Source organism: Acartia tonsa, chromosome 9, assembly GCF_053477335.1.
Source record: "Acartia tonsa isolate MP-2025a chromosome 9, ASM5347733v1, whole genome shotgun sequence".
Taxonomy (NCBI): Eukaryota; Metazoa; Arthropoda; class Copepoda; order Calanoida; family Acartiidae; genus Acartia; species Acartia tonsa.
Genome location: NC_137268.1, coordinates 20,349,727 through 20,363,213, shown reverse-complemented (window position 1 = coordinate 20,363,213; position 13,487 = coordinate 20,349,727). Strand labels below are relative to the sequence as shown.

At 31.5% G+C, this 13,487-nt stretch overlaps 3 protein-coding genes across 10 annotated transcripts in view; all 3 read right to left on the bottom strand.

Annotated features, from left to right (window-relative positions):
- Positions 1-11,955, bottom strand: part of gish (casein kinase I gish) — a 39,725-nt gene extending 27,770 nt beyond the window's left edge. For all 7 annotated transcript variants that reach the window (XR_013882458.1, XR_013882459.1, XR_013882460.1 and 4 more), the window contains exons 1-4: positions 11,700-11,955; positions 11,235-11,320; positions 9,116-9,153; positions 7,569-7,666 (exon numbers count right to left, since the gene is read on the bottom strand). Coding sequence is in view for 1 of the 7 variants with exons in the window: in XM_080172150.1 (XP_080028276.1) it covers positions 7,569-7,648 (80 nt within the window). In the remaining 6 variants the exon portion in view is untranslated. The remainder of the gene's footprint in view (positions 1-7,568; positions 7,667-9,115; positions 9,154-11,234; positions 11,321-11,699) is intronic.
- Positions 1-13,487, bottom strand: part of LOC145328461 (tetraspanin-1-like) — a 245,927-nt gene that overhangs the window by 127,380 nt on the left and 105,060 nt on the right. The gene's annotated exons all lie outside the window — the stretch shown is intronic.
- The window catches only part of LOC145327425 (gem-associated protein 6-like), a 67,000-nt gene continuing 65,510 nt past the window's right edge, over positions 11,998-13,487 (bottom strand). The window contains exons 4-5 of the mRNA XM_080170975.1: positions 12,308-12,432; positions 11,998-12,003 (exon numbers count right to left, since the gene is read on the bottom strand). Coding sequence (XP_080027101.1) covers positions 11,998-12,003; positions 12,308-12,432 — 131 coding nt within the window. The remainder of the gene's footprint in view (positions 12,004-12,307; positions 12,433-13,487) is intronic.

The window sequence follows — 13,487 nt, the reverse complement described above, 5'->3', positions numbered from 1 at the left end:
CTGGATTTGTACTTTGGAAACTAAATGCTTTATAAACAGAAGGGTTAATTTTGTTTATCGTCATAGAGGGTTTAAATCAGTTTAAAATCATTGTCTTATCCCTTACAATCCCTGAATTTTCGCGAATAAATAATACTAGCACATACCAGATAGAAATCAAGTTTCTGATAAAATCAACATTGTTTTAAAAATTAAATCAGAGTGGTAATCAATGGTTTTAAAACGACAAAGAGGTTGATAGGTTGTGCTAAGATTCCTTAAATGTATGAGTTTTAAGAATTTAAAATAGAAGTAGAACTCTAAAATTTGGCATGGCTGTTGCTTTAATGGGGTATAACATGGATAGATATGTGCTATATTAGAGCAATTGCCATACATACTTTTAGATTTCTACTCTTATTTTAGCCTTAAAAACTCCCACCTTTACGGATTTTTTTGCGCAACCTACTCCTCCCTTTGTAGGTAGTTGAAAAGGTCAAAAAGTCTAAATGTAAATGATATTTATAAAAAAATATTTAAAATTTGCCGTTTTCTTCCGAAAGGATAGTAGAACACACAAAAACCTTTGGATCATGTTACTTGTCGATGCAGCGCTGCACTTACAAGTAACATGTTTAACTTTGCTGCACTTACAAGTAACATGTTAAAGGGAGATAAAAAAAGGGGATAGGCAGACAATGTTAGTTATATTTTTTATCAAAAATAAGCTTTTTAGTCATTTCTAAAGAACTTCAAAACCCCAAACAACTTCCTTCATCTTGAACCAAATTATACAAGGAAAACTCCTCCCACTCTTTTTCTCCTGAGAAATTTCCACCAATTTCTAAATTAAACCTTTGATTTAAAAAATCTCCACCCTCTAAAAAACATAACTCAGGGCAATTTCATGTACAACCCTCTCCCTCCCTTCTATTCCAACCAAATTAAACCAGAAAAACTCGTCCCACTTTTTTATTATCTCTACACTTTTTTATTAGTATCTCTATAGGGAATGGAGGGGGGATATTGCTGCATCTACAAGTAACATGTATGAGTTTGCTGCATCTACAAGTAACATGTGATAAGCGCTGCATCGACAAGTAACATGATCCAAACCTTTTTCATGCTAACGAAAAAAGGGTGGGGGCAAAGTTATGTTTACCCCTCATCAAACATAAAACCCTTAATTTTAACCCCTCAAAATAAAAAAAAAACAATACATTAGATTACCCCAATCAAACTTATGAAAACATCATTTTACTGCCCCAAAATAAAAAGCTTAGATGTCCAGCTAAGTTAGCCTAAAATATTGATTTCTTTCTGTGTTTTTTTCCTTTAAAAATGGCATAATAATTATGAAACTATTTTAAAAGTTATATAGGTACCTTTTAAAATGGTAGGAAGTATCATTCAACTTTTTATTAATAATTTTACTTTTTAAAAACAGTAGACATGAAATTATTTATGCATTACTTTTTACAACTAAATGTTCTTAACACATTTATATATAAATATTGTTAGAAATTCTAGTTACTTAATCTGAAAAAGTAGACTTTTCTTATAGAAATAAGTCCCTCTCTATTCTATTTGCTGTTAAGACTACTAATCAAGCACATAAATTATTACAAATACGATGAAAGAACAATTTTCCTTAATTTTTAAAAACCTGATTTTATAAACAGAACTATAAATCTACAAAACTACTTTTGCCGGGTGTCACCCCCTATTACTCCCCAACCCTAACTCTCCCTTTATTTCTCTCTCTCTCTCTCGCTGTATATTAGAAGCAGATGATAGGCCATTCAGAGAGAAAGAGAGAGAGGGAGCAGATAGATAGATAGAAATCAGGGATCTCAAGGGATAAGACAATGATGGTTAAATTTATGTATATACCCAAACATGAATCTTTTAGGCAAACACACAAAATAGCATTTTATATGAAAACCTTTAGGTACCAGTATAATTTACAATCCATTGTCCCCTCCCTTCCCTCCTGGACAGAAGCAGAGTGAGTGAGAGGGCGGGGGATAGAGTAGTAGATAGATAGAAGCACAGAGAAAGGGGGGAGGTGGGTTAGTTCAGAGACTAAAGACGGTTCCATGGCTGTAAATTTTCAATATCACAACCCTTTTACGAGTATTTGTAACTGTAATTTTACCGTAATTTACTCAGAATAACTTTTTAGAGCCCAAACACACTGAGAGGGAGATTTTTTGACACTTGCGCAGTGAGTAAAAATGCTTTTATTCATCAATTTTATTCAACCACATATTATTATTCTAGGTAACTAAGCACTTTGGGAGCACCAAAAAGGCTAAGAAAAAGTCCTTAAAAATCCCCTAAACATGACTAATTTTCGCAACTTTTAAGAATTTATAAATATGAGTTTATAAAAATCCCAATGAGTGGTCTTTAATACCTGCGTTTCTACAGAAAATATTTCTTGATTCATATGTCATACAATTAGGGAAAAAGATTTGTTTTCTGAAAAACATATTTGGACCGATTGAGATCTCCTTTTAAAGAATGCCTCATAGGTCCTGGACAGTTTTAGGCTATTTTCTCCCTCTAGCCAGTAAGAAAAATAAAAAAAAAACTTGGGGGATATTTTTTAGAAGCTATTTCTCTTGAAAGAGTAGTTGTACCCTCCCCCAAAATATTTATATTCAGGACCTATGAGAACCATGTCGGTTTAGCGGTTAACGAGATCCATCGATAAACATAGATCCTGTTACTTTTAAATCAAGATTATTAAAATTTTCCTTGAAACCACTCATTTTACCCCCCACAAAATTTTTAACCCCTAAAACCTTTGAAACCACTTACTTTACCGCGTTTAAGATAAAAAGCTTGGACGTCCCTGAATCGAGTAATTGCTTTTAATAATTCTGATACCTGTTATTAAGGTTTGTCAAGTTAACGCTCTTATCAGAAAATACTTCCTTATAAAACACATTTTATAAGTAGCGCAGCTACACTTTAATTAGGACATATCTATCCGTCCGTCAAACAGACCGTCTAAACAGGAGTGAACCCCAATTAGAGTCCCTTATTAAATATCAACAATGTACAAACATATTAATTAATTGTTTTCTTGTTGGTTCTGCTCTAATTATGGACGTGTCTGACCTTGCATTATATTAAGTTTAAATGCATGTACTGTAAGATCTCAAAAATGGCAGGATTTGATATTCATTTAATTATTATAAAATTGCTTAAATATTTTATATGTTGCTTTAAAAGGACACCTAATGTACCGGCCCGGATATCAAATCAGCTGTGTAGCTATCTATCTATCAATCCATAAATTGGTAGCAAGAGATATCTATCTATCTTTCTATCCAAGTTGGTAAAGTACAGAAAGGAGGATATTCAGGGTTTCAGGGATATGACAATGGCAAATTAATATTCTTGTCAAATATTTCTTTGAAGATACATACAATGCTTTAAAGAAATGACTAGAAAAAAAATAATATGAAACATTGTCCTCTCCCTCTATCCAATGAAGATATTTGAACTGTGGCGTTAAAAGTGTTGAAACATTTAGGTAAACAAATAAGATTGGAAAAATTAAAACACAACATCATTAAAAAGTCCTCCAAAAATCTGTCAAGTAATTTGGGATATCTTTGATTGGTTTATGTTAAAATACAAATTCAATCCTTTAGTGTGTTAAATTCTATCTCATAAATATAAGGGGAAAATATTAATTTTACACCCATTGGTAGTTCCCTTAAATTGATAAACCACATTGAATATGGTAACATGGAAAAATATTCAATGGTTTTAATTCATTTTAATCATATTTTGTTTGTGTTAAACTTGTAATCTTTGGCAAGTAAATTAAAACTACAAAATTTTAAGAGCACATTTAAAAAAAAATAGGTAACTGTAAAACAGAATTTTTACTACCTCTAATTTCTAAGCGACCTTCAGCTAAACTTTTTGGAACATTCTCAGCATATAAATGATCTCTGCTGCAAGCGAGTTTGTTTAAGTGTAGTATTTTAAATACAAGAAAAATACTCTAAAACATCAAATAATCCAAGAAGATTAACATTGTTTAATAAATGTCCCTTTTCCTGGGTATGTGAAATATGGTTTTAAAACGCGTGGGTTTGATGATAATTTGGTTACATTTTTTCATCATTCAAAAATACATTAACACTTAGACAATGGATTTATTATTTCTTGGATCTTAATCCAGATTATCATACCTATACTCTAATAAAGTGAAACTTGTAATTATCTAAAATAACGATCCCCCCCTATTAGCTCAATATAAATAAACTTAAAACCATCTAAACTTAAATAAAAAAAACATAAAGTATAAAATGGGCTTTCTTTTAAAATATGATTATAAAGCTATTTAATTGTAATTCATTGAAGCAAAACCTCTCAATAATTGAAGCATTTATATCTGTATGTATTGTTGTAAGTCAGTTTGACAATGTAAACGACAATTTCCATATTGTTTGTAAATTAAAAATATGAATAAAGAATTTTGATTTGAACAGAAGAAGATATTTATACAAAATATCTTTCAGTGCAGTAAACAGCCAGACATCATGTTACTTTTATATAAGGAACCCCCCCCCCAAAAAAAAAAACAAACAAACTTGAATTACCTTTTTCATTCAAATTAAAGCTATAAAGCTAAAACTTTTGTGGACATAATAATCCTTGTTCATACACAAACAAGTTTTACATTATTTATGATATATATGTACAGGAATGCGAATTATTTTTAGAAGCGCAGCTACTAGAAAATTTGTCTGTACGTTCGTTAGTGAACAGAACCAACTTATGTTCCAGCCATTAAAAATATATACTATTTGCTATTATTTATTACAATGTCCTTTTAATTATTACTAAAAATGTTACTGTTAGCTTACTCCAGCTTACTGCTTGTGACATATTTGTCCTTAATTACAATTATTTTTGGCAAAATTAAACAAAAAGCATACTTTTAATAGTGTGTATTCACTTCCACGCACACAGGTCCCATATTTATCAGGACCGCAAATCAAAATATCAGCACAAACTGTACTTTCCCTTTTTATATTCTTATTCTTGTCAACCCTCATCCCCAATAAAGAGAGGAGGGGACATTGAACTGTTTAAAGTGTTTATTGCACAATCCTTTAAGTTTTATTATAACATTTTTTTTAGTTGTCTAAACAACTTTGTTTTTTTTTTTTAATTTTAACTCGTTGATTCTTTAAGTAAGGTGTCCTAACGTTTCAACCACTAATTGTAATCTACAGAATGTTTAATTTTGTGTATAAACATTGGGGATGTACATCAATTTATCGGCCATTGTCATATCCCCATAGAGTAGATCCCAAATATTCGTGAATATGATACTATGTGGAAATGAAGGCCCACCACTTTTAATAAAACATGAAATTTACTTGTTTATCGTCAGAGATAAAGGGATGAAAAGTAAGGCTAAAAACAATTCAAATTATTTTCCTATTAGACATAACATCATTCAGGTAAAAATAAGAAAAATACATACTGAAAAATCATGTTTAGCATCGTAATACAGTTCCACGAATGTTAAAAAAAGTTTTGTTAGCCAGGGCCTTCCGCTCATTAGTGCTAACAAAATTGGTGTTAATCTTATAATTTTCTTATTTAAAATTTGTGGACAGCTTTCTATAATGCGATGTGATAAACAAATATTACTTAAATAAAAATGTCGATTTTCAGACAATCTAATTATCCTTTTCTATTATTTTGCTTGTTAGTCTGGGGGGACAGTTCAATTGGACGAGTTGGTTAAAACTAGTTCTGTCAGGTTTTATAAATAGCGTAGCTACTCTACAACAAGGTAGGTCTGTACGTGCAAAAAAGTTGAGGAAATTGACTAAAAGCGTTTTTATATGACCTAGCGGTGACATCCTTAACAAGTTAACATCTAAGGGTTCCGTTTTCAAAGTAGGAGAAAAGGGGGGGCAGAAAAATGTACTAAAACCATATTAAGAATTTAATCTAAAAATCATAGGGCATAAAACCATCCCATGACCAATAAGGAACTTTCTCATATGAAAACTTAATTTGTTCTGTAGCTATAGAAATCTTTGGCTTCAGACAAGAAATTCCTTTTTTTTTATTGAAATAAAGGATTTTAACTTATAAAAATGTGATTTTTCTAAGATTGATCTTTAAGTAAAATCTTCGCTATTAATGGACATAATTATCCTTGTTAGTTTATTTACCCACATGCTATACAAACGTGATTTTAGCGCATTTTCAAATAAGTAAAAGTTGCGCGATTTTTCGACAGTGTGCTTTTTTGGGCATTAAAATAAAAGTTGCATTGATTGGCAGAAAAGTAATAGGTAGTAAAATTGATTGGTTAGCTAAGATTTTCTACATGTCAATTCGTCTGTATGTAACGATATCTCTGAGAGATAATCTACTCTTTTGTCAAATCGATGTTAAGCATTTATAGTGAATCCTGTACCAATGAGGTAGTGTAGTACATTCATTAAGGAAGGTTAATCCGTTTCAATATTAAGATTAGCTGTTATTGATGTTGACATCCTTGTTTAAATACTTTTCCTTACTAATGGATGTAGTAGAATATATGTGGATATTATGACACAGGGGAAAATTTGTCGCCAATTTAGGTTGCTAACATAGACATCATTTATTGGTAACTTCATATATATACTAGGTGGAAGGGGATGGGGATCGTTATTTTATCCAGCTACACGTTTCACTTGATTACTGTACATGATAATCTTGTGTATGTTGGAAGTAATAATAAATCTATTTCCTTACTTGAATTACCAAGTTTTAAAGCAAGTTAAAAAGCTGCAAATTACCAAATATAAATTAGGTCATTATGACATAATTCTCTATGGTACTACACTATGGACTAAAATTGGAGTTTAAGTTGTCATTAGTTGATTCTTTATATCAAGTTTAATAAATAAAGTCAATCAAAATAGCAATATCAAACACAAGAAAAATAAAATTAGGTATAATGGTGATATGATAAAAAAAGTCACCTTAAAAATGGTTTAAAGTAGAAGAAAAAGAATTCTTTTAAACGAGTGAACAACAATTAATCTAAAGGTTTGAAACTTTGGGGACAATTCTATTAAAAAACCCATATTTTTGTCCTTTAATGGATCTAAGTGATTTGTGTAGTTAGGGAAAGAAGTAACTATGTTAAAAAATCAAACATTGTTAATGTCAAAGCTACTCTATAAGTTATCCAGGTCTGTCAGTCTGTAACACCAAATGTTCTCTATACTCCACTCCTATTATTACATCTTTCCCCTTTTACTGGGCCGTGGTGCGATTTTTAATCTATTTTAAACTTCATTCTAATTGACATACGTCTATTACTAAACCGTCCGTCTGTCCGTCCATTCGTCAATGAAAGACAGCAAAAAAATCTTGCCTTTTAATTTTTATTTACAAGTTCTGTTTGAATAAAATTTACGTCCGTCCGTCTGTAGAAGACAGAAATCTTCTTGCCTCTTAATTTTTCGTTGTTATATCACTGACGCCCGTCCGTCCGTCTTTATGGTCCGTCAGTCTGTTAAAGACAGCATGTTAAAGAATCTTACCTTCTATCTTGTTCTTTGTTGTAATCTCGTTGACGATTGGGGTCCGTTGTTCCCCCTCCCCCTCCCCTTTGATTCTGCATATCAACAGACAGAAACAGCTGAAAAAGATAGATAATTAGATGGCAAGAGGTGATAGATAATTAGATAGCAAGAGGTGATAGATAGGTAGATAATTAAATAGCGAATAGATATCGAAAGCCGGCTAAAGGACAGACAAAACAGTTTTCTTAAGGGAAAAGACAAAAGACGTCAAATTTATGAATTAAAATAAACAAAACTACCGCATCTGTAGATTAAAAGTATTGGTGACAAAGTTTAGACGCTGACAGCTTGTACCATTCAGTTTAGTAAAGATTTCATAAAAATACCACAAGTTTTTAAGCCAACAAATGAGAGAACGTGTTAGAAATTTTAAAGTCCTTTATCCCCTACCTCTATGTTAAAAAGTAAAACCTACAAAACCAAATATCGATATTGTGTATCAGTAAATATTGGATTAGAAGTATAAAACCGTTCCCATACATGTACTACATAAGATTTAAATATGTAATTATATTCTATAATATGTAAAAAAAAAAATACTTTTTTTTCTCTTTTCAACATACGATTTATAAATCGATTTAATTGAGCTTTTCAGGGTGGGTTGATTTAAATTTCCATCTGTCAGAGCTTTCAGATACTAAGGGCATTTATAATACAAAGTACCACTATGTCTGTTTGTGCGTATGTCTATTTATTTAGCTAAAGGGAAGTGGGACATTGAGCTGTTTATTAAAATACTCCCTCAAAGTTTTAAAACAGCGTTTTATCATTCGTTGCCTTAACAACTTTGTGGACTTTTCTTGAATTTTGATTGGTTGGTTCATAACATTGAGTGTCGTTTCTGTAATCTAAAGAAAGGATAATTTTATTTATCACCATTGGGGATATACATCAATTTATCGGACATTGTCTTAGCCCTTTAGATCCCTGCCTTTAGCCGAATCAACCGAAATGATGTAATTCATTTGGTATGGCATTACTGCGCTGCCTAAGAAAACAAATTGTTCTTGTTTTGTTGTATGATTTGCAAAACTGAATTTTGCGAGTTATGACTGCAAACTAAATATTTGATATAATTCAGGAAGTTTAATAGATAGGTAGATAGATGGATAAATAGATTGCTAGATAAATAGCAAAGGTGAAAGATTGATAGGTATATAATATGCAATAACAGGATGGATTAATAGAATTTCAATTAAGGGAATTAAACAGGTAAGTTAGAAAGATAAGATTGGTAAATAGAAACAGATAGATAAATGGATGGAAAGACATATGGATAGCCAGAATATGTCTAAGATAGCAAATGCCCATCATAACTTGTAAATAATACAAACAACAATGTATAATAGATAACAAGAAGGAAAACCAGATAGCAAATACTCACTTTAACTTTTATATTTAAATACAAGTATATATCCAATATTAAAGAGTCAAGATAGATAGCCATAGACAGCAAGTAAGACATAGAGATAGCAAGAAAGATATCTAGAAATAAAATAACTCACCTTGACTTTTGTGTTTAAATGATGGTTCCGGAAGAATCCTATGACAACAATTTCATATTCAACAAAACTAAAACAAGTTATTCCAAATGTTTAAGAAGAATTTGAAGATTTTAATCTGAATTATGTTGTATGATATTAAATACTGCTATGATGTGAGGCACATGACTATAATAAATTGGAATCTTTGTCAGTTTAAAAGGCGCGAATACGATATTATTTAAGGACACAAGTAATTTTGAGTCTGTTCTTAAAGATCTCACCAACCACTAAACCATTTGAGTTCTCCATTTTAGACTAAGCCTAGATACTTGGATAGTTTCAATCATTCCAACTGTACCTTGCCACTTGGAACAAAGAGACCCTAGAAGCTAGGGACACTAGTTATAGTGTAGCTGCGATAATAAAAAAAAATGCAATTCAAATCCTAATAGTTGAAACAGATCAAAATTCAATGGATAAACATTCTGTAATTTAATCCATTAAAATTATGAAATATTATTTCGGATTTAGATTCATGATTGAGTATGTACGTACATCTTAACTTAAACAATAATATACAAAAGTAGCGCAGTAAAAAACAAGCTCAAGATATCTTAAATTAAAAGTTAGGATAGGTTTAGACGTTATTAAAATATAGATCTCCTAGATGCCACAACCGCTAGCATTAAGTATATATGAGATATATCTATAATACAAAGTAGAATGATGTCCGTCTGTCCCTTAAGATCTCGGTAACCACTGAACCGATTGAATTTTACTCTTCAGGGAATATACCTACTGGTCCCTTGGTGGTATTAGGCTATTTTCTTGGGGGGTGGGACACCCCCGTCCCCCAAAAAAACAAAAAATCCCCCAGCCATTTTAAAAAAAAATATTTAAAATAGTGGTAGAGTGGGGGATCTCCGGGTAATAAAAGATGTAATGGGTATAGTCCCTTTCGTAACATCGCACCTTATGGGGCGATTCTTCGTATTTATCACAGTAGCTTTTCTCCTATTTCTAGCCCCTGCGGGGGGCTTTAACCCTGCAGGGCCAATTACCTAACCCTGTGGGGCAATCCCCTAACCCAATATAACCTAACCTAACCTAAAATAACCTATAAAAAGCCATTTTAAAAATACGACGAATCGCCCCTTATGGGGCAATGTTATGAAAGGGACTATTCCCGATGTAATTATACCTCTTGGGGCAAAGCCCCTAGAGGCTATGGGCGAAGCCGCTAGTTATTTATATGATGTTAATCAAAAAGTTTGTTTATTTCGACTATGTGGCATTAAATAATTGCACATGTCTAAATTATCGATGACATAACGATATCCCTGTAATAAAGTAACAGGATGTTTGTTTGTATGTTTGTCTGTACCGAAGGATCTCGCTAACCGCTGAACTGATCCTGTTCTACTTGACAAGCTTTTTAAAGGTCCCGGGAAGGTTTATAACTATTTGGTTTTGGAGGGAGAGTACCACCACCCTCCCAAGAAAAATCACAAAAAAAACTAATCTTTAAAATTATTTTTGATTTTACGTAGAGACTTGAACGTAACATAGGTATACATAACGCAATATAGACATAGATATTTGAAATAAAAAAAAATTGAGCGCCAATAAAAGCATCTAGGGGCCTAGCCGCTAGTTTTAATATATAGCCCTTAATTAAAATCACCGAAAATCTGTCCGTGTCCCGGTGAAAATATTGCATTTGATGCCAGAATCGAAATCGAACAGCATGCAATAAGAGAGGAAATGTGTTGCTTCAGATCTCAAAAACTACCGATTTTCAAACTCATTCTTGAACAACTTTTATATGTAAGGCCTTACTGCTGCGTATGGCGCCCTTAAATAGGCACCAATTTTATGGTATTCCCCTTATTTTGTAGCGACGATACTCTACACTTCAATAGGTACGTTTTGAGAGTATTTGGAAACTGTAGGAATCGTACTTTGCCATTCAAGATTTTTTTTGGCCAAAATCTACTTAAATATACACTTGAGGTGTATACTATTGTCCCTTTATAAGCTGTTTTTAAAAAAAAAAGTTTAGCTACTTTTTTATGAAATTAAAAGCTTAGCATCTAGAAAATGAAGTCCTTGTTATCAGTTTGTGTTGAATATTTCCTGCCTTTGAAAAATTTTGTATGGGTGGTGGATGATGTTTTTCAAGGTCTCTTTCAGATTTGTCGTGTTGAAGCCTTGTGCAATATTACACTAGAGTGTTGGTAGGATGGTTCACAATTGTTAATAGCCCCGCTGCTCTACAATTATTGTTTCTGTTCTTACCCCCTCTAGCCATATTTTTAAAAATGTCAGTCTCTGTCTTTCCATTTTAAATAGTAATATAGTGAAATTATCATATTTAAGGATTCATTGATAATGCCTACTAAATATAGAGTTGTTTTTTGAATTCTCACTTTTAAGGAAGCTTTAATTGGATTCCAGGATGGGTTTACAACTTTACAAACAAAAGCTATTTGTTGGTTTTAGTCTATTTTTCTACCCCCCCCCCCCTTTTGAGCTGCCTGACATAAATATTTTAGTTGTAAGAAAGCTGCTCTACTAAAAATTATCTAAAGTCAACCATCCTAACCTAGCTTTGAACATGCAGAAAACAGACACCAAAAAAACAAACACAATGCGCAGCTTTTCAAAAAACACTTAAAAACAGATAAGTTTCACTAGGTACCTATTAAAATTATCTATTTTTTTATTTCACTAGATACCTCAACAATTTGATATATAATCACTATATTTTAACATATAAAATAATTTTGTTCTCACTAGATATCTTTTTATTTGTTTGGGTTTTACAATTTTAGTTGACTTTGGTATTTAACTATCACTTGCTTATATAAAGCTTGGTTTCTTTAAAGCTGTTATTACACAATTTATTCCTGAAAAAAATCAATATTAATAGCGCTGCTTCTATATAATTTAGGGTATGTCCGTTCGTACGAAGATCCTACGTTCGAACAAATACTTTGAAAATGGTAACTATTGCTTTGCTGCTATCTTAGGCGCGTGACATCACTATTAAGAGTAGAAACTTATTACCATGCTTATTATGACTTCCTGTTAATGGTCTTTGAAAAAATGTAGAAAAACAATTTTTGATTAAGTTCTAATGGTAAAAAAAATGAATATTTTCCATAAGTAGGTAGATTTGTGATAAGTTAGAAAATTGAAGATAATCCAAACCTGAGCATTAAATTGTCTGACCAGGTTGGCAACCCTGTCAAGAACAATTTCGTTGGTAGCCCTGCAATCAGCTGATGAAAATGGCGCCAAAATGGTCACGCAGTTTTGCACGCGTAAACTGGATCCTAAAAAAGGTTAGGTGAGTTAAAAGACATTATAGAAATATATTACTTGCCATTTTCTATAAATAAAACAAATTGAGTGATTTATAATGATAATTTAGGCGTTCTACTCTGTCATTTGGTATATGAATCCTAAAAATATAAGTGGCTGTTGTTATATTCATGTTAAATGAGATAGAAATGAATTGTTTTGCAACACTTGAAAAACTTTAAATATATCATCAACTTTATTTTACTAAATAAACTTTTTAATGTCTTTCATAGAACTATCCCTATACACACATTACTCAAAATATCTTGGAAACGTAAAGTATCAAAATTTTGATTCATCTTTTCCTTGGAAAACATAACCTCGTCTCATTTTCACGGAATAAAAAAATAAGGGGTTTTCATTCAAATATTACAAGAATTATTAAGCAGGGCTATAGGAATTTCAATAAATGTCCTCTCCCTTCCTGAAAAATTCTGCCTTTCAACTATTAGTGGGGAGATTTTGGCGAAATTGAAAGTAAATTGGCAGAAAGAAAGAAAGGAAAGTAAAACGACCAAGCTAATATTGCTTGATTCACTTCTACAGGAGACAAAATGAATTGAAAATGATTGCTAAAATCGAAATATATCTTCAGGTCTTAGAATAGTGTATTTTTTTAAAAATAGGTTGAAAAACATACTATTTTTAAAATAAAGAAAGTAAAAGAGACAGAGAGATAGAATGATAGAGAGGTGAAAGCAATACATAGAATAAAAAAGGGAAAGAAAAAATAAAGAGTAAAGGAAGAAAGCAAGAAAGAGAGAAAGAAAAATAGATAAAAGTTATTAGAACAGTAGTTACAAAATTCTAATTTCTTTAGAATAAAAATCTCAACTCAACATTCGTATAAATATTAATCAAATTCAATTTTGAATTCAATAAATTCAAAATGTCACACTTTATTAAATATTTTTAAAAGCAAAGCTACAATTTGGGCACGTGTGTACATTCTTATTTGAGATTAAACATACATAGATTTAAAAAAAAAATTTTAAGCCATACCATAAAATCCACTAGGTACACGATT